The sequence below is a fragment of the Empidonax traillii genome, unplaced genomic scaffold (assembly GCF_003031625.1).
Source record: "Empidonax traillii isolate 1590-97213 ecotype Southwest subspecies unplaced genomic scaffold, ASM303162v1 scaffold718:size422569, whole genome shotgun sequence".
Lineage (NCBI taxonomy): Eukaryota > Metazoa > Chordata > Aves > Passeriformes > Tyrannidae > Empidonax > Empidonax traillii.
Window position 1 is genome coordinate 233,307 of NW_020955911.1, and position 21,570 is coordinate 254,876.

Below are 21,570 nucleotides of genomic sequence, written 5' to 3' on the forward strand. Positions count from 1 at the left end.
TAATACTAACACGTCAGGCTGAAAAAAACATCCCACGCTAATTCTAAGTGATGTATAAAAGCATCACTGCCAGACTTATGTCCTAAAACAAGGTAAACAGCTTTTAAATAAACTCTATTAAGATATCAACTAGGATGAACATAGTGCTAGAAGGGAACTTTTAATAAGAATGTCCCCTAATAATTGTCAAAATTCTAAATTTGCCCATAAAGGCATTTCTGTAAGTTTGACTTCCACACGAGCCAGACGCTCAATCCTCAATACACTGCATGTAAAATGAAACCCATTTCCAAGGATCCCATGCACCTGCTTACAAGCACTGTCAGTTGGAAATCTGCATCTCAACAAATCAGCATTATTCCTCTGGGACTAAACAAACAAAACCACAGTAACCTGCATTCAAACAGCAACATGGATATCCAGAAGTGATAAATGCCTTAATAATGCAATACCATTTAAACCACTGCAAAATACGCCAGAAACTAACACAGTAACTGCACATTTCTCCTTTCCAACAAGATTCACTCTGTTAAATCCCTCCTATAATAACAGGTTGTGCTTTGAGTAGGTTTAGAGTTCTAGACCCTTATCACTTGCATGGGATACAACACGCAGAGATGAAACCAGATGAAAACACCAGGCACTTCTCAGGTTAACAGAGATGCACTTGCACCACTGAGTGCAAACAGTTAAGCCAACAAATCATTCACCTCGTGCAATAATAAAACCCTGGGGCAGAGCCTCCCAGGCTATTTTAAATTCCCCTAAGGAAGGAGGACATGGCAGCCACTCCAGACTCCAACAGTCTGTGCCGGGGACTCGTGGCCGGGGCCAGATGGAGCCTGCCTGGATTTGCCCGTGTTTAGACTCCTGCTTTTACATCACCACGTCTACTTCACAGTATTGTTTTACTGTAAACAAAAGGCTTCCTTTTCCACTTCTCCTCCCTTACTCCACTCCAAGCCAAAAGTAAAACAAAACCCCCACTCCCCACGCCATTGAATTCCTCCTCCTCCCGGCCACTCGTGCATTCCCATTTCCCAGGTTCATTCAGCGATGGGCTCGGTGCCACACACGTCACCCTCCCTATTCATGTGTCCAGGGTGTCTGCCACGCCTGTCAGGAGGTAAAAGGCAAGAAATTACCCTGCCACTTGTGCAGTGAAGGTAGCAAAGCCTCCCAGCGAGGTCTGCAAGTGTCTTCTCTGGAGATTCACGTTTGAAGTGGTTAAATTGGATAAGGAGATGCGAAAATAGGCGGGTTGGTTTGGTGGGTTTTTAGCTGTATTACATTCACATTACAGGGGGATGATACAGGATAAACCACCCCCATCAGGGCTCGGGGTAAATTAGGGTTTCAGTCACAGCTCAGTGGGAAAGGAGCAGAAGCGACACGTGGGAAACTCAAAGGAAACAAAGGCTATTGGGAATATCTGCATTTCCTGGTTCGCTGTGGATGGAGCCTCTCAGACCAGCCAGGATGTTTCCAATGCAGAACTTTCATGCACTAGAAATTCCACTTCATTTCTCCACCCTACTCCAGAAGGGCCCAACCCTCCCATCTCGCCCGTTTTTCGACATCTGAAAAACCACCACTGTGCCACGAAATCATCAACAGGCACCGCTCACAGAGGCTGTGCTGGGCAACTGGGCTGGGGGGAACAGCTCAGCTTTAAATCAACAGCCATGAGAAGACTTTCAAAGCAAGAGTCAGCAGTCAAGGATCAGTTTTCAGACCAATTTCAAATATATCCCCTTCTGTTTCTCACACCGGTAGCAAGTATAAAATTGTATTCCAGTCAACAAAATCAGGGTGGGAAACAAATCTGTTGAATATAAAGGAACCCTCCAGCTTTGCTGTTGTATTTGCTGGACCATTCTCTATTCTTTTTGCCCTCCTGCAGTATTAAAAACATACACCACTGAAAAAAGCTTTAATTTAAAGTAATATTACCAGGATTACCTAATCTCAAACCTGCAGAGGTGGTTATTATATTCAAGTGTTAGTGAAGCAAACTCCAATACAGCATTAACTCAATTATCCAAGCACTATAGGAATAAACAGAGGCAAAGAAAAGGGGGTTACTCATCTCAAACTCTCAGAATCATTGCTCTAAAAATCTTACCTCAGTCCTTAAAGACTAGTTTGCAATCCCAGCAGTCAGACTTTAACCAGGACAGAAGCGACCCATCCAGAATTATCAACTTGCAAAATACTTAAGAGAGTAGAGGATCCTTCCTCTGATGGGTAAAAAAACCAAGGTAACACGGAAATCTGCCCTTGGATTTCTTAGTTTGCTTTGCCAGGAACGGGAGTGGGGGGACAGGCTAAGGGGAGGAAGCAATTCTAGCTCTGTCTGATGTGTTTCATTCACCTCTGGAAACGGCACCGAGGAGCAGAGCCCTGGGATTTGTGTCGCTGCATGAAACTCTCCACCCTCTGAATGAGCTGCAGCAGAGGCACCAACAAAAGAAATCCATGATCTAATTACCAAGCAGACAAAAACGCCCTGGATTTGAACAAGGGCTCAGACAAGAGGCACCTGCAGCTCAGGGAGGCTCCTGGTCCCCGGGATTGTGGATCCCAGCGGGTTCCAGGAGCACTGCCATCCCTGGCAGGACACACCACACGCCTGATTTACACAGGAAGCCTCCCAACACGATCCCTGGGGAACATCAGCTGCTTTTCTGGGAAGAGGAGAAGAACCAGGAAAAGGAAAAGCCCCTAAAAGCATGAGCATCGTTTACCCTCTGTGAGTAATTCCCACTCCTCAGCAAAATGCTGTAAATATTCGTTTTATCAACACCAACAAAAGGACTGTCAGCTGCTTTGCAAGGAAGACACAACAACAGCTAAAGTGACAACTTTTGTTAGGGGGAAAAAAAATTCATTCTGGCGTTTCAAATATGGAACTTGAATTATTTCAGTAATTTAAAAAAAATAGTTCCTTAATAAAACTTAAAGAGTTCATGAGGATTGTGGTTTGGATGCTATCACCAGTAAAAATCACTAATTCAGCATCTGCCCTTAATCTAAACTCCCCGTTCAGCACAATTGACACACCTGATGCACTGAAATCATATTCCATGGGGCAATACAGATGAGTGATGGACTCTCACATCCTCCTGCACGAGCATCAATATCCACAACCTCAGACATTCTGTCTCCTGGCTCATCTGTGGATCCTGCCTTTTTCTAGTTTAGCACAGTTGAAACATTCAAGCACAACATCCCTAAGATTTACTTTTTTAGGGGGGAAAAATTTGTTTTAGGGGAATGCTTTCAACTGTGGAAGAGTCCAAACTTGGCAGTTTGGCTTCTGCCAAAAATAAATCAGGCAGGGTCAGCAGGGAGATGGGTGGATTCTGTACACACCTTCCCCTGGTTACTAAGCCCCTGATGATGGAATTCTGTCTGTACCTGCAGAAGTGCAGTCACCCAAACTCTCCTGTCCAGTCTTATTCCCCATCACACACCCATCGAGCCTCACCTCCAGGAGATTATTGTCTCAACAGACTACACAATCTATAAACTGATTTGGTTAAGTTAGTGCAGTCCTATAATATGTGTAATATCTGTGGAAACAGATGTGTCCTACAGAACAAATCCAAACAGTTTAAGAAGCTGCTGCTGTTGGACAGAGATGAGCTAACTGGATGAACAATCCTATTTATTTCAACTTACAGGAAAGCCTCGTTTTTTGGTTGTTTTACTTTGGTCTTACACAAGCTGCTTAAATTATTTGGTCAAATCAGTACAATTTATATAGCACTGTAAGAAATAACAGGGATTTTAAACAAACAGAACACCAAGAGATTCAGATGAAATCGCTCACTGATACGTGAAAATAAAGGATCTTGCCCCAAAAAACCCTTACTGTGCAATTTAAACTGCAACTTCAGAAATCATCTGGGAAGATGCAAAGCTCCAGCAATGAAAATGCAAGACTTTTTTTGAGAAAGAGGAGCAAAGAGTAGAAGATATTAAGCAGTGGAGAGTGAAGGCTAAGAAAGATAACGGGAAAGAGATGACACCGAAATCAGGAGCCTGAAGCTGAGTACATGAATCAACACTCCCAGCAGTCCAGCAAAGGGATGAAAATCCAGGGAAATATTCCCAACAAGTCAGAGAACATTTCACTACCAGGCTCCTCCAAAGGCACAGTGGCCTCTGAGCACGAGGAGCACGGAATTATTTCCACCGGTCGCAAACACCGGCTCTGAACGTCACACAGTCCACGGGGACACCAGGGGGGTTTGGGGGGACACAGGAATTGGAGAGCCCTCATTTCCCTGGAGCCTTTCGCTCTGGGAACCCTCAGCCTCTGGCAGTTCTGCTCACAAAGCCTTACACTGGATATCACTCCTGATTTCTAGCATTTCTTCCGTGGCTGCACACGCAAGGTGAGAGCAGACAGGGCTTTCCAGAGGAATCTTTACAGTCATTCCCTGGACACACTCCTTGGGTATCTCCAGTGCTGATTGAGGGCTGTCCAAGGGCACCCAAATATAATATACTGTTTAGCAAATATTTACCTTACCAAGTACAATATTTTTTCCTCTCACAACTGTGTTCTATGACTGTAAAACAGTCTCAATTATTTAATACTAAACACCTCCCAATGACTTAATTCCTTTATTTTCTCTACAATCTACGTACCTTAGAAACAAAAGGACAATTTATACTGAAATAAGACCACAAACATACTAAAACTCTGATAATATATGAACAGACAAAGAGGGTACAAGCTTTTTCCCCTTTACATTCCCTTCATTTGGCTTTGTAAACTGTATCTCCCTTCTGCATTAACTAAATTATTCACAAATATATTTCCTGTTTATCTTTCAGCTCTTTATCATCTGTGAACCACAAACGGCATTACCGACGGTAAAGTGGCGTAAGTTTTTTCAATACTAAAAATCCAAATGCAGCGAGTGCCTTGCAACTGCTATCCTACATTAAACTGCACCTCCAGCTAATCAGGGATTTGCACTAAATATAAGCAAATAAACTGCACTAAGCCACCTCAGGAAGTTGTGCCTGCACCCCTGACACGGAACAGTCCTCACCACAAGGTGCTGCTCCCAAAGGGTTACAGGATGGGAGCGGTTTTTGGGATGCAGAAGTCGGGAAAACACCTAAACACTGTTCAAACACTCAAAAGAGAGGTCAGGACAAAGGGGGTCTCGCTGAGTTTGATCCCAAACGCAGACTCAGGAGACAAGGAAACCCACGGGCCTGGGGCAGACAAAGCGTTAATCACATATTTGGTGGTTTGTGAGCCAAAGCAGTCTGAGGTTTCAACTGCTTCTGCTCAGTGCTCATCCCATTCAGAGACGATGAATCATTTCCCATTTGGCAACACTTCTGCCTACAAGGCTTGTCCTCCTCGAGATTTCTGCCGGTGCCTCGAATAGATGTGCTAATTCGGTACACCTGACTCGAGCAGGGCCCATTGTTGCCAGCTGTCAGACTAGACCTCGTCCTGTTTATCAGACACATCTCGGCCCCACTCGCACAAACACGGCTCTCCCGTTAATCCCACCGCAGTAAATGACTTTCTAATACCCTTGTTTTCCTCGCCCTGCCAAAATACCAACACACCACGGATTTCAAGCAACAGCAAAATCGATTTCTCCACCACAGCTGGACTCGTCCCAGCCCGTCCAATAACCACGGGGTTGGTTTTTTTTTTTTTTTAAGTCATATTTGCTGTTCCAGTCATTCTGTCCGTGGATTCCTGAGTTCCAGCAGCAGAGGTTTGACTGTTTCAAAGGTGACAGGAGCTCCCAGGGAGTGTATTCCAGTTTTTTAGGCAGGCTCCCCAGCTCTTTGAAAGATAAAGCAGAGCAGAACCGAGTACTGAACACCTCACACTCGTTTTCCCCAGGGCTCTGTGCGTGCACAAGAAAACTGCATTACTGGCTGTTTATAAATATTTGTGCAGGGACAACAGAGAAAAAATACTGGGCAGTTGGGCAGGTTTGGGGGGTTTTTTGGTGTTATTTCCATTGGGTTTGCCTTTTTTTTTTTTTTTTTTTATTTTAAACCTACCTACAATGAATCTGGGAAACATATGAGAAAACAATCTGTGTATGAGCAAACAAAATCCACCAGAACTCAAGTCTTTACATTCCAGCTGACATGAAGCAGTTGCACAGATGCACAAAACCAGACTCGCTCTTTTCAGGCTTCACACACCCTGTGCTACAGGAACACATCCCCACACGTGAGATGCTTCTGAATATTTTAAAACTCAGTATAATGAACAAAACCACGAGGATGCACAGAGCTAACAAAAAATGCGGGGCATCGACACCCCTCTCTTCCGTTCTCAGAGGGGTGTGGAGCCACTTACTCACCCCTATCACTGGATCTGGGTATTCAACTCACGCTGAGCAGTCCAGAAGTGCACCTGGACTCTCCCACCTGGGACTGGCCCGGGGGGCCAGGCAGAAACTGGGGTTCAACAGGCAAAGGCCATTTACCACCAGCAGGTTCCACACCACCCCGGGGTTATTTCCTGCTCTGTTCCTGGCCAAAATTAAATTTAATTATATTGGGCTACTTTTAGACTGGCAGAGGATCCCCTCTGACACCTTCTCGTGGCAACATCCACACAACATTCCACTGAAAACACCCTGTCCTGGCAAAGGGAGCACAGAGCTGGAACCTGCAGGGTCAGCACCTGGGAAACAGAGCAAGATTTTAGGAAATGGAGATGCACTCAGAGCAAACAGAATTGAGGAAGGGCTGTTTCATTGCCCCACAACACCTTTAAAGGTGCTGTTCCTGCAAGCAAAGAGACCTATATATATAATTTCACAAGGTTTTTCATTGTAATGTTGTGAATGATGAATCAGATACTGCATTTCAAGTATTATTCATCTGCACAATTTTAAGCGAGCCCTGAGTAACCATTAAAGAAAAATATCTGCCAGGAAAAAATAACCCAGAATATATGATTCATTCACCTCTGAAACAATAAAAGGGTTCACTACAACAAAAATAACGATATTGTAAATGCTTCAATTAAAAAGTTAAGAAAACAGCCCAACACAATGAAGAAAGCATGCCCTCCAAATAAAAACAAACCACCAAACGTGTGTGTGGGTGCAAATAACAAAACATCTCGTCAGAAAGAGGCAATTCCATGAAATACAGCAACACCAGAGCTGATGGAAACTGTGCTCTGTTCTTTAGCTATTTCATGGTTTTAGAACAGCAAAGATACTCCAACCTCTGAAATTCTGACAACTCCTTAATAAGCTGATAAACACACATCCTTATTTCAGCACAAAGGTGGTGTGTGCAGTGTGTACCTGATCCTGGCCAACCCCCTGGGAAGCAGACCTTAAACCATGATAAAAGCTGTACAAAATCAAGTATTTAACAGCTTTATAGCTGCCAAAAGCTTTTTGGAAAACAAGTCCCACAGGGGCAGACTTTGCCTCGGCCTCCTACCAACCACTGGGGAGAAAGAGAAGCAACAAACAACACTGTGCAAACGTGAAAACGGTTTTAAAAGCTCATTTTTTTCCCCACAGTTAGACAGCATTAAGTTTATTTAAAATGAAACTTGCAGTTTCACATTGTATCAGGTAATTTAGTTCACTAAAAAAAAGAATGCTCCATCTGAATGCACCAGTGACTTCTCCTCACCCTGCCCAGACACAGAGATTTTCTGCACAGGCCTCTACAAGAAACTCCACTTAAAACACCTGCCTGTCTCCTGCTGGAGCTACCCCTGCCCAGCACAGGCAATTTCTGGTTTGTTCTTCACTGTTTAAACTCTTCTGCAGCTCCTGGGTGTGTGTTTAACACACACAGATCAAAGTTTTTCACTCCACTGGCAACTCAGCATAAACAAAGGACAGTGTGTTGTACCCACCCCCTGACACAGGAAGGTGCAAATCCAGTGGGGGCAAAGTGTAAAATTAGAGGATTCCCCTCTTCTAGAGAGAAAGCTGCCCACAGATCCATCAGAGAACACGAACTGTGGCTGCCACAGCTCTCAGCTTTCTCTGCCCACCTGATACTTAACGCATTAAACATTGACTCTAAATAAAAAAGGTCAAATCGCTCATGCAATGAACTCATCAACAGCAGACAACACTTCTCTGGAAAATGAAATTAATTGTAACGCCCAAACCTGTGTGAAAAGATGGTGTGTAAGTTAGGTAAGGAAACTTAACAACTGCATAATTCCATTAGCATAATTAACAACGAGTTTTCTGAAGAAAATACTAACATTAATGAAGTGACCAAGGTATCACATAATTTCTTAAAACAGAGGGGTTTTTTAAGAAAAAAATTCTCAGGTTTGTTAAAAGCTGAAGAATTCCTTTTGTTCTACCCATAAGGAGCAACTCTGATGTTATCTGAGGGCCTTTTCAGAATTCTGCTATGAATCACCACCATTCAGAAGCCAGCCCTTAATTCCCTGGTTTTTCTCTGTAGGATCAAGGTGACCAACACGGGGAGCAAAGGAACAGATGGCAGAATTTTGGGGAGGGTGTTTGTTCCTGTTTGTTGTCCAACTTGTGGCCTCTGTCCACCTGTGGCCACTCACACTGTTTTCAGCATTAACAGGATGAAATCACCTCCTATTTATTAAACCTGCCCCAGTCCTGGGCTGCCACAGCCACACCTGCCCATTACCGTGTCCCTGTCTGACTGGGAATAAAGGATTCACATGAACTGAGGGTTTCTAAAAGATGTCCAATGTATTTTTAATCCCTTTCTTGAAACTGGTTGAATTTGAGCAGAACCTTCCCAAAATAAAGTCAGTCTGATTTAGCTCCTCAGCATGAAAACTGTGCTAGGCTGTTCAAGCAGGGAACAGCGTGTTAGGATGGGAAGTGCTAACTAGAGCTGGCACTGTGAGCTCCAGCTCGGTGTTCCAAGTTCAGCCACAGTTATAAATTCCACTGGTGGCAAATAAAAGGCAGAGATGTTCAGGCAAAGCAATTCAAAATTCTGTTTAAACGACACAACGCAGGAGCAAGTGCAGGACCCAGCACTCCCACAGAGCTGAAGGGCCACAGGGACACTCCAAGGGTCAGGGGGACCAGGGACAATTGTCCTCTGCATTCACTGCCACTCCACGAGTGACACGAGGGGGTGCAGGACAAGTGCATCTCCAGGCATGGACCACACTGGGAAGAACTGCTCAAGTGTGGAGGCTGAAGTTCCTAAATGTCCATAAACTTCTCAAAAACATAAAGCTCTCAGTGCAGATGAAGTTACATTTACGCCGATGCACAGGAAATAGCTGACTTATTCTACAGGATGAACAATCCACCAGAGGAAAGGAACTTTCAGGAAAAATGATAAATATTGTAATGAGGAAATCCGAGGCACGTATTCACAATGCCACATTCACATCTCACCCATGAACTGAAATCTCTTCATCATCATCATCTCCTGGCCTCGGCAGCGAATGAGACACGGACAAATATAAATATATAGTCCCACTCCCAGGCAGAATAACTTGCTGTTGGGAGGGGAACCAAGAGCTTTACTGTCTGTCCTTGTTGATGGGGCTACAGAACTTTTCACCTCCTTTTACCACCCCCTGTAAGAGCTGCTGAGGGAACATCCTGAACTGTGGGAACTGCTCAAGGAAGGGAGAGAAGAATCACACAAATATTTCATGACAGGCCAGGCACGACGCACGTACTCCTGAGAAGTACTCCCAGTCACTTTTTCCTTGCAGGCCTTCTCTTTTCCTGCTGCAGGAGAAGGCAGAAGCCAACAGCATTTTAAATCATCTCTCAACACAGCTCTGAAGTAGAAATCCCAAATAGGAAAGGTGTTCACCAAAGGGCCACAGTGTCACAGGAACAGCACAACTCCAGGGCGAGTCTCGCCCTCCTCGACCTCCTCTTCAGCACCAGCACAAAGATTTAAACCCTTTGGCTTTGAAACAAAAAGCTGATACCCAACTATTCAAGGCAAAACTGGAATTTGCTGGGTGGAATTTACAGACAGCATTTGCTTCTGTGAGGAACCAGGGGCACCTCCTCTGGGCAGCAGCATCGGCGAGCTTGGACAGAGGGGTTTTCCTGTTCCATCCACTCATCATTTATTATAACAGTATAACACACACACATTTGAAGATTCTGTTCACCAACACCTTCATCAAACACCCAGAATTACCAGTCAGACATTCAGAAATGCCTCATACACAACCCACCAGAAATTATGAAAGATGGCACAACATTTTTAGGGTTGTTCTTAAGCTTTAAATTACCAAGAAGCTCCACCCTAGAAAGTTTCTTATATCACATCTGACCCCATCTTTTATAAATTCAGACAGAAGTACTCATTCTGCTGCTAAACAGAAAAAGAGGACCCCTTAGTATGATTACACTTAAACACAATCCTATTACTCATTTAGTCCTGCACACAGCCTTCTATACAGAGCTCTAAACCATTATTGTAAGAAACCCATCAGGGAACACAGTGAGAGCTTTCTCTCTGAAAATAAATAATTGTGCTTGTCATAAATTAATAATTTCAGAACAATATGTAGAGAACATTTGCTGTTAGGAGTTGAACCGAAGAACTCTTTGCCAAAAGGACACCTAAATGCTTGGTACAATTAATGCCATGAATTTCTAGTCCCAGACAGTTAAGCAGGAATGTAATTCTATGAATTTTATTCAGACATGTTTCGTTCCTTTTCATTTTTATTTTATTTTTTTTTTAACCAGCCACGTCCATAAGTAGTCTAACCCAATTACATCTTTCCTCCCCCACCAGTAATAAAAGTGGATTAATTTGGGTACATTTACATGTTTTTCACGAAAAATACCTGCATCTGGTAGATTGTGTTTCACTAAAATGAAACAGCAAATTACTAAGTACACTCCATCTACCTTCCTCATGTCCTGTGATAGACACAGAGCAGTTTTGCCACATGGAATTTCACAAGTGCACAGCCTGGTCTTTATCTGCATTAGGAAGAAATCCCCAAATTGGCTCAAGTTTTCAGCAAATGCTCCTGATATCAGCAGTGCACATTCCCACCTTCAGTCGAGTTCAGCTGCATCCCTAATTGAATTTATGTCCTACCTATATATAAACTCCAAATCAAATGGTTAAGCCTGTTAAAAAGAAGCATCATGACAGATATAATTAGTTATGACTTTAATATTACCACTGGTAATATTAAAATCTGGGTCAAGGCAGAAGGAAAAGGAGTGTCTGTCACTCGATTCAAACCATTCCAGGTGATCAGCCCAGGGCCCTCTGTTGTGCACACACCTGAAAAAAGGGAAGGAGAGGAAGAGGTGGATTTTTAACTTGGTTACATCCCTCAGCCCACCCCATGCGACAGCACAGGATGGAGCAGCAGGGACGTGTCCATCCCTAAAACGGTGCTGTGGGTTGGAAAACTTTCCCATGGCATTGTCACTCCAGTGTTTGTGGCAAGATGGCATCACACACACACTAATTGAAGCCTGAATGGGAGAATCTGGGGGCACAGTTTTGCTGTGACCTGGAAATTACATAGTCTGGACATTCTCTGCATATTTGAAACAACTCAAATGGGTTTGTTCCAGAAAGGACCCACTGAACCCGTTACACTCACAATGCCACGGCTGGATCACCCTCCCTTCCTGCAAGAAAACAAGCCCTGGAAGTTGGGTTAAACGTGTGCTGGCCAAGGCTCATCCCAGAAAATTACCACCAGGATACAGCCACAGACTCACTGACTGCTGCTCTCTCTCTCACTTTCAGAATGTTGACAATGTGAGGAACACTTCACCTAAGCAATCCTTCATCTTCATTTGGGGGGCATCAGTCCTGCTCTGCCCCAGCAACAGCAACAACAGGGTTTGGAGGCACAAGAAAGGTCATGGCCAAGAGTCTGCAGGATGCTGAAGCACAGCTGACAGTGCAAATCTGGCACATAGGAAATAACTGAACCCAAATCACCCCAAACGCTGTCTCAGACGGCCCAAAACAGATCCACATTTTCTGGGGATTTAAACTCAAGGGAAACAAGGCCCATGGGCAGAAAGTCAAAAGGTAGTGGCTCTAAATCCCAGCTTGACTTGGTTTATCCTTTTCATGATCCTGAGCATGTCTATTCTCCATCCTGTCTCAGCCTCCCCCTTAAACTCCAAGGATAATGCTGAGCCAGTTTCATCCTGAGCTTGGTTACCTACCAGTGAAGATCTCTCTAAAGTTACAAGCAATCTTATCTCTGCTTTCATTGAAAGCATTTAAAGATTAAGCAGCAAGAAAAAGTCAACAGTTCTGCTTCCCTGAATATGTTATTGGCAAATATCCCCGGGGATTCTGATCCTCTTTCCCAACCAGGAACGTGCTTTGCTAATGGCAGACACACACAGGAGCTGCTTTTATAAGCGTTGTCTGACATCACTGAGATGAGTCTTTCCCACCTCTGAGGAGTCACCAGAATGATGTCAGACACTGCACGTGCCACGGGCATTTACCTTCTGTACATTAAACCTGCAGGGAACAGCTGGGCAGTCACTGTGTAGTAACCCACTCGTGCCACTCAGCAGAGTCAGAATCCAGGGCATGGCACTGCTGGGAAGAGACAAAACACCCAAAGAAATCACCCACCTCTCTAAGCACTGCAAGGAAAATCTGGCCCAGGGGTGAGATGTCATATTTAAGTGATATGGCAAAGCAAGGGGACACTCCAAAGGCCATGGGACAAATCAGAACAAACCATGAAAAGCTGTCTCCTGTCAGGTATCAACCCATCCACCTTATGGGCATAAAGGCAAAAAAATGTCTTCATCTGGGGCCTGATCAGAATTTTCAGTGTGATTAACCAAGAGAACAGAAAATAGTCTGTCCCCACTAGCTGAGTTTCTCAGACAGACCTTCCGGGGCAGCTTAAACTCTTGAAATGCCACTGGGAAGCACAATTCCAAACACCACTCGCTATTTTTCCTCCCCTGGGATTTCTCTTTTTTTTTCCCCCCCCCAAGAGCTTTATTTTTTTAACCATTACCATTAGGACTGCCTGTAGATTTCCCATATGTCTCCTACATATGCCCCATATGCTACCTACACATGGAAACCCTCCACTGTCTCCTGTGTGATGCTCTCCTGATTGTTTAGCTAAAAGTGGATATTTTTTACATTGAATTTGAATCTTTTCATTGAAGCCCCCACAGAACTGTTTTCCTACAATGAATCCCTCTCCCAAATCCTTTCTGATCTTCGTTTCCCTTGCCATGATACCCCATAACGTACCCTTGAACAAACGTACCTAATTTCACACCCAGATGAATAAAACTTTGTCATATAAGCTGATTTCATAGAAACAAACAGCTGAAAGTGCTCCACGCAGCTGCTCAGTTGTTTATTACAATTCTTTGGCATTCGTATGCTCCACAACTGATTTATATGTATATAAATATCTATAACCATACACTGTGTACATAAAAAGCAGATATTTACACACACACTGCATGCTCTGATGCAAATATTGAGGGCCAAGCAGCCATCAATCAATGCCTGCCCCTCTGATCAGACACGTCTATTGACTCTGTTATGACTGCACCAGTTTAATCCACCTACTATGTAATTTATTGATTGGGACTTCTTAATGACACACGGCTGACTGAAAAGCAGTACTTAAGTCAAATATCCCCTACATGAAGGAACCCCATTGTTTTATTGTTGACCAAAGCCTATCTAAGTACAGGCTGCTGGTCAGAGAGGCAGCCCTGCCCTCTTTTCAGCTTCTCGTCTGCATCCCTCTCCTCCAGGACAAGAAACCATTTTTATTCCTGGTAGGATTAGCTTTCAGCTCATCCCAGAGTTGCTGGAGTCAACACAAGGGAGGGCCCAGAAAGTGCAGCCAGGGACTACAGAGAGAAAGAAGAAACAGCACTCAGATTTGTCGCTGACCTAAAATGGCACTGAGATTTCAGTCAGCTACAAAAACACTGCCTTGCTCCTTAAAAATATAGGGATCTACTTTATCAAACAATAAATCAATCAGAACGCTGTTCCTACAGTGAGGCTCTGCTACCCATGAACTTCAGTCCTGCTTCCAACACCACTGCTGACAATTTAGGATTCAGGTTAACTGCTGTCTTAATTGTATTAATTTAGCAGTTAGATTCATCCACTGCAAAAAAAAAAAAACACCCAGGTTTGAGGATTCCATAGTCTTGCAAAACTCAAGAATATTCTGGCTTTTTCCAAATAACAGGTATGTTTCTCAAAAAGTACTCTTTGCATCACAACAAGAGCTTCTGTGGACTGAGAGAACAGCAGCACTTTCTTCCTTCAACACTGTAACTCGACTGGAAAGTCCCCCCTTTGCAGAGGGAGGGCTGAAGGGACAGTAGAGCAGCAAGGGGAGATGCTGATCCATTTTCTACACCACAACACCCAGTGCTTTCATTTCCCTGACCAGCAAACCCTGCAGAAAGGAGGAGGAAAAACAAAGGTAGCACCACTTCAGGTCCTACCTCTCGTTCTGCACCAGCACAACTCTTCCAGCTCGTTCCAGCTTTATCCCTGGGATATTTGTTACCACTTTTTCCAGCCCAGTGTGGCTGTGGAAGTATCTTTCCTTGTTAACTATTCTCACACAAACACTGCCTGGAACACAGGAACTAAATAACCTGCACTAACCTTTACCCAGCTCTGTCTGTTGGAGCACTCACACTTTTGCAGGCTTCAAACTGATTTTAAAAAGCATCTCCTCGATACAAGAACTTCATGGGCTTCATTCAGACACCTGCCACTGATCTCCTAAGTGACAGCAGTGAAATGTAGCTATTGTAACACGAGATAATTCACAAATTAAAACATAAACTCTTCTCTGAAAGCAATACTCCTTAATTTTTTGAAGAATATGAGATGAACACAACTCAACATTCTGAGAGAAAACGTGGAAGAAATAATGGCATGTTCTGTCTGGCAGGGTATTGACAAAGCCACAAATTCAACACAACACTGAGAAAAATCCCAAGTAAGAATGGAAGGGGGTGACTGCACTGGCAGCTTTTGGAGAACTCAGATGCACTCAGGACTAGACCAAATGGGGGTAAATATGTGAGTTGATGAATTTTCCTTACACCAAAGCTTCCCTGGATATTGTTATTACAAACTGCTAAGGCAAAGTCTGCAGAAGACTGGTGCAGTTCTAGGCCTCAGCTAATTTAAATTACATTGCCTACATTTCAATCAGAAACAAGGATTAACACCTCCTGCCAGAATGATCATCAGAAACCATAATATTGGGATTTTAATGATTATCCAGCGATTTTTCCAGCTCGAGATAACACAAATGTACTGACGTGTATCACCAAAGGGCCAGGTGACATTTGCAACAGCCAACTGACCCCCAGAGCAGAAGAAGAACCTTTCATAAGGAATGTCTAACACAGATGCACCGCAAACTAAATACAAACCTACTCCAAGTGTGCCACCGCTGTGGTTTGTGTCTGTTATGGAACCCAGACCTAAATAAACTGTTAAACACTTAGAGTAAAGGTATGCCAAACATTTCTCAGAACTTTCTTAAGGTCCCAACAAAGAATCAACCTTTTTTTTTTTGCAAAATGAGGCCTAGGTTAAATATTTTATTTGGCTCCTCAAGATGGACTGAGAAGTTGGGCACCAGCTCCAGATCAGTTCTTGGACTCACATCAAACATTACCCTGTCATTTATCCAGTCAGTCAAAACAATGTTTTCCATCTAAACCTTTAATGTTTATGTCCTGAAAAAGTGCTAATTGAATCCAGTTCTTGAAATCCATTTTTTAATCTATACCATCTAATTTAGAGATAATGAACAGAAAAGATAAGCATTGAAACAATGATTGCAGAATTAATCCTACAAACATTCAAGCCAAAACAGAAGACTGCTGGTTTCACAGAGCCAAAGAAAATTAAGATTAAATAGCATTTGTCAGTTTGAGAATAAACTTTTAAAAACACTGGATATACAGATTCTTCTAATTCCAAACAGTTTCAGAATTCAAGAGCCCTCAAACTGCTTTTCCAATCAAAAAGGGTAATCAAAACCACGCAGAACACTTAAAACTATTCCCAGGCAAGAAGTGACAACATGCCAGCTGAATTAATAAGATTCAGTGTTTTCCTTAAACATGTAAAGCTTCCTTACAACAAATGACCTTATGTGAAACGACTCACAATTACCTACAGCAGAAAACACCTCAAGCTGTTCGGCTCTAGAAACAGGCTGATGTTTCCTATAAAATTCCAATAACAGAACTGGTCCCCAGCGACTCCAGGAGCTGCTGACCCTGGAACAGCCCCTAGAAAGACCATTTTACCTTCACCCTCAGCTCAGGATGACAAAAAAACTCCTTAGGATTGTACCTGCCGGGTCTGGGAACCGACCACAGAGCGAAACTCAGCGTGTAAAACTGAGTTCTGGTATAATCACACCCCCCACAGCACCCTGATATTGTCACAGGCACCATTTCATTACATGTTTAATCCTCAATAAAAATAAAATATGAAACAAATTCGAACCCAAAACACAGAGGTGAGAAAGACAACTCCCCGGACAGCGTTCTCCATGCTCTTAAATAAATAAGGCTACAGACCAGTTTTTAATGTTCCAAAGATAAGCAAGTCTGAGCACTCACTGCCCAGGGAAGAAAAGTATTAAAGCACTGCATCAATACAGCAATAACCTGAGGAGAAGGCTACAAAACACTCTGTAAAAACAAGGCACCACTGTTCATGCAGCAGCTCGTTTGAAGAGTTTTATTTCCCACTGTAATATACAGACACTCACAAATCTCCCTGAAAACTGGATTACAAATCTAGTCCAAGTATTTCCAAAGTAAAGCATAAGCAGACACATTTTACTTTCCCCGTAAAAACAACACACTTGGAAAAATCCGTATGAAAACACCTCTCTTTATTAGGCATTAAACTGGAGATATTTCTCGTGCACCTAAAGTAAATGTATCAACTCTTTTAGTATTTTTAAAAACATTTGCTTTGCAAGCTGGTTAAATGCCCTATACGTAGAGATGAGTATTTACAGTGTTATCTATTCTTTCCTAATTCCTTACCTTCATGTACTGATGCTTCAGAACACAAAATATCCCCTACCTGCTGAGGAACTTCAATACTTTAAAGAAAAGAGCTAGCTCAAAGTGTCCTGTATTTTTAATAACAGAAAGCTCTAGCAAGACTTCCAATATTTTTTTTTTCCTCTAAACCCATTTCCCCGGGTTCTTATGCTGGAAAGGACACAGTTTTAAGCATTTCAAAGCAGGCTGTTTTCCTCCCCAGCACGCAGGTGAACTGTTTTTATGGTATTTTGGAATCTCAGGGGTCAAGTGTGGTCTTGTGGAAGAGGCACCACAGGACCAGGGGACACGCTGAGCTGGAAGGGACCCACCAGGATCACCCCCCCCCAAGTCCTGGTCCTGCCAAGGACACCCCAAACCCCCTCCATGTGCCTTGTCCAAACTCCCCGAGCTCTGGCAGGGCCGGGGCCGTGCCCGCTGCCCTGGGAGCCTCCTCAGTGCCCGGCGAGCTCAGCCCGGCAAATCGGTTAAAAACCCCCCAACACCACAACAACAACAAACAAACAAAGAGCCCAAAACAAAGAGCGTGACAGTTTCTCCCCAGTCCACGCCGCGCACAGGGGGCAGGATGACCCCCGAGTCGGGGTGCGGTGCCCCAAGTTCGCCCAGGCGGCGGCGGGGCCGGGCCCGGCCGGGCGGCGGAGCCCGGACACGCCGAGCCCGGGCCGAGCGAGGGAGCCTCGCCCTGCCCTTCCCTCCCCTTCCCCCCGAGGCCCGGGGGCCGCTCCGGCCCCAGGTTCAACCTCAACGCCACCCGGAGCCGCCGCTGCCGCCCCGGCCCCAGCCCCGGCCCCGGGCCGGCCTCACCTGTCAGCCGCAGCTTGACGGGCCCGTTCCGCCGGGCCCCCGGGTTGGACATGGCCCCGGCCGGGGCTCCCCCGCCGCTGCTCCGCCAAGGGCTCGGGGGAGGCGCGAATGGAGCCGGGCCGGGCGCTCAGGGCAGCGGCGGCCGCCGGAGGAGGAGGAGGAGGAGGATGAGGAGAGGCCCGGATGTGCCCAGCGTCGCCATGAGCGGGGCCGGGGCCGCGGAGGAGGAGCGGAGCCTTCCCCGCTTCCCTCCGCTCCCCTGCGCTTCCCGGCGCTTCCCCGCCCCCGAGCGCGACAAAGCCGGGACGGGGCCGCACGGGCGGGACGGGATCGGCTCGGCTCCCGGCCCTCCCTCCGGCCCCGGGGACGCCCTGCCCGCCCCCCGCCCCGCCTCGGGCCGGCCCGGCGGGACGGACGGGGAACCGCGTCAGGTGGCGGCGGGGCCGGGGCGAGCCTGGGCAGGGATGCGGGCGGGCGGGATCGGGGGGATGGCCGTGGGCTGGGGGTCGGGAAGGGTGGAGGGAATGGCCGTGTCCTGGAGGGGAGCTGGAGGTTGGGAAGGACTTGGGGGGAAAGGCCAAGTCCTGGGGGTCGGGAAGGATGGGGGGGAATGACCGTGAATTGGAGGTTGGGAAGGATGGGGAGAATGGCCATGAATTGGAGGTTGGGAAGGATGGGGAGAATGGCCATGAATTGGAGGTTGGGAAGGATGGGGAGAATGGCTATGTCCTGGGGGAGCTGGGGGTCGGGAAGGGTAGAGGGAATGGCCATGGTGGAGAGGAGGGGGCAGAGAGGAGGATGACAGTGAAGTTGTGTGGGGACTTGGGACAAGGAGAATCAAGGGTACAGACATAGGGGGAGAATTCAAAGCCACAGTCATGCTCAGGGGTGCTGTGATCCAGAGCAGTATTCCACATGGGCAGGGTGTGACAGGCCAGCCCAGGAAACTGTTAAACTTTGGACCAATTTAGTCCTTATCTGCACTGTGTAGAAATCAGCAGCCTGGTTCTGTGAACTGCCGTTCTCAGAATAATAACAAAAAGTACAAAAATGCCTCGGATCCATGTGCCCTAATTTAACTCCCACCCTGCAGGAAAGGTGACCCTTTCCAGAGTTTTCCCAGCACTGCAACACACTTCCCATGAGGGGAGCTCCAGCTGCAGCAGTCATGGACAGCTTTCTGTGGGGTCAGAGGGGCCTCGAGGGTGGGAAAAACTCCTGGAAAAGCTGGGAAGGTTGGCACAGTAGAGGTTCCCTTAGGAATTTGAGCTAACACACCTCACACCTTTCCTTACTAACAACCCCACTAATACCTGTGCTCCTTCAGACGTGTCACTGCTCTGGCACCTTCCTGCTGAGGTCACCTCTAAGGTATCATCACATGGGCAGTCAGAGATTGGGATCCAGCCCGTGGAGCAGGATCCAGAGGTGGGATGAGAAGATGACCTGTGCTTCACACACCTCGTGGTGTGGCTTCCACGCAGCCCAGGAGGTTTCCTGAGTGACACAGAGCTGAGCTGTGACACGTCTGGGGTTATCCCACCCTGACAGAGCTCAGAGCTGGGCCCTGTTCACTCAAACCTGGGGTGAGGAACTGGTTTTTTTCCCACTGAAGGCCTTGGAAGTGGGATGTGGTTCTCAAAGCTTTCCTTGCATACAGTGGGACACCTCCCCACAGTGGGTACATGTGGATTCACATCTCTTTCCTCCAGAAGTGCCTGAAGTGCCAGGTGCTTCCAAGTGGAAGTTTCCAAAGCTTCCTGCTGTGGTGCCAGTGTCTGGGAAGCAAAAGAGTCCTGGGATCAGGACCTGGGATCCCTTCCTCACTCAGGGCTGTGTCTGTTGCCTTTGTCATCACCTGTTTAACACAAAACTAGCACGTGTTGGACACTTCATTTCCTACAAGACACAGGCACAATATATCTACTGCTTTTACGCCTTTATGTTGCACTGAAACAGTTAAAAATTACTTTGTGGTGGTTATGTAAATTCACACACACCTCAAAGACATTCCAGGTGTCCTGATTCCTGTACTGAAAAAAAAAAAAAAAAACAGAGAAGAAAACTCAGCCTTTGTAATTGAAGGTCATACTATTAAATTCCAATCTGTTACAAATTCACATAGCCAGGTCATTATCCTTTTTCTCAAACCAAGTATATAAAGCAAATGGCTGATGGTTTGCAAATATTGCAACATTACCTGGCCACTGCTGAACTGAACAGAAAAACAAAATATAAAGCTACTTTTCACATACTTCACATATTTCTAGGTTATTCTAGATTTTTCCTAACATGTGATGATTATTCGTTTCTGAGGTCTCGTAGTGCTCTCTGGACCCAGCATTCAATAATTCTGATATAATTTGACAGAAGTATTTAATGTTATGTTAAACATAGAACTCTTGCTAATGATCTCATTCTAACGGGTAACGAGTGTGTCAGACATTAATTGCAATGCCAATATTAAAAAAAAAAAAACCTTTTGGATTAAATACAGTATTTCATTGTTCGTAGTTTTATGAACATTTAATGCTTTCATTAAAAGGGGTTTTTAGAGGTCATGAAGCACGCTTAGTTTCATGCTGCTTTTCAGAGAACTATCAGTTTTGCTGAGATTTTGGGACACACTGCTCACCTTGGAGTGCCAACACTGTGATGTATTGCCAGTGTGAGAGCATTCACTGACAGCCCCTGCCTTTGGGTCACTGTACAAAACGTGCTGCCTGCAAGATTGCTGCTACTGCTGGGCTTTATTTTTTAATAGGTAGGATATTTGATTATTTATTTATATATTTTTAAACAGCCAACGTGACCTGAGTGTTTTTGCTGATACACCCAAGATGCTCCATGAGGGAGTCAGTGCAAGATCTGCAGCCAGCAGAGCTCAGGAAGCCTCTCAAAGCACCAGCAACTGCAGCGAACGTGGGGGATCCAAGATACTGACACACCTGATGGCTCAAAGTGCTCCCTTCCCACCAGGAGAATTCCCGAGGAATGTCGTGATCCACAGGTTCTCGTGCCAGTGCTGTCCCCCAGCTTCTCAAAATATTCTCAAATTCTTGTTGCTGACCCTGCTTTAGGTTTCAGAGGCCAAGAGCTTGCGGTGAAATTGGTGTTTAGGCAGCTCCATTGCAGGGGTGAGAGGAGGTTTCATCCTGTGAGAGGGACAAGCAGATACCACCCTGAGCTGCTGACAAGAGCTCCGTGTCCCACTCCAGGCTGATGTCACCGAACAACAAATCCTTCCAGGCTGAGGGAGCCAGCTGGGATGCAGAGGGATGGGAGTGCCTTGCATCACCCCACTGTTGGATGACAGCCTCGCTGCCGGGCTCGGGAGGGAATTCCTGCAGCCTCCCTCAGCCAGGAGGCCACAGCTGAGGCTCCATCCGAAGGATTGGAGCAAACACAGAGAACGGGCAAGTTCAGGCACCTTTAGGACACCAAAACTGTTGAGGAGTCCACAAGGACAAAATAAGATGATGGTTGGTGTCCCATGAGTGAAACTTCTGAAGAAGTGTTTGGAAATACAACAATTTCTTCTGTTCTATGGCTACCCAAAAATCAAGGGGCTTTGATTTCTGAGATTTCCCAAGAGAAGAAAGAGAAGGTTTTGCACTCACAGATGGTTCTCAAAGGATTTGGTGGGTTTGGACACTGGGAAATGTGAATAAACACCTTT

General features: G+C 45.5%; 1 protein-coding gene across 1 annotated transcript in view; it reads right to left on the minus strand.

Moving 5' to 3' along the window:
• SMURF2 (SMAD specific E3 ubiquitin protein ligase 2) overlaps window positions 1–18,200 on the minus strand; it is a 50,366-nt gene extending 32,166 nt beyond the window's left edge. Inside the window, exon 1 of the mRNA XM_027900340.1 lies at window positions 17,892–18,200. Within this exon, the coding sequence (XP_027756141.1) occupies window positions 17,892–17,943 (52 nt within the window). The 5' untranslated portion in view covers window positions 17,944–18,200. The remainder of the gene's footprint in view (window positions 1–17,891) is intronic.
• Between the last annotated feature and the right edge of the window lie 3,370 nt (window positions 18,201–21,570).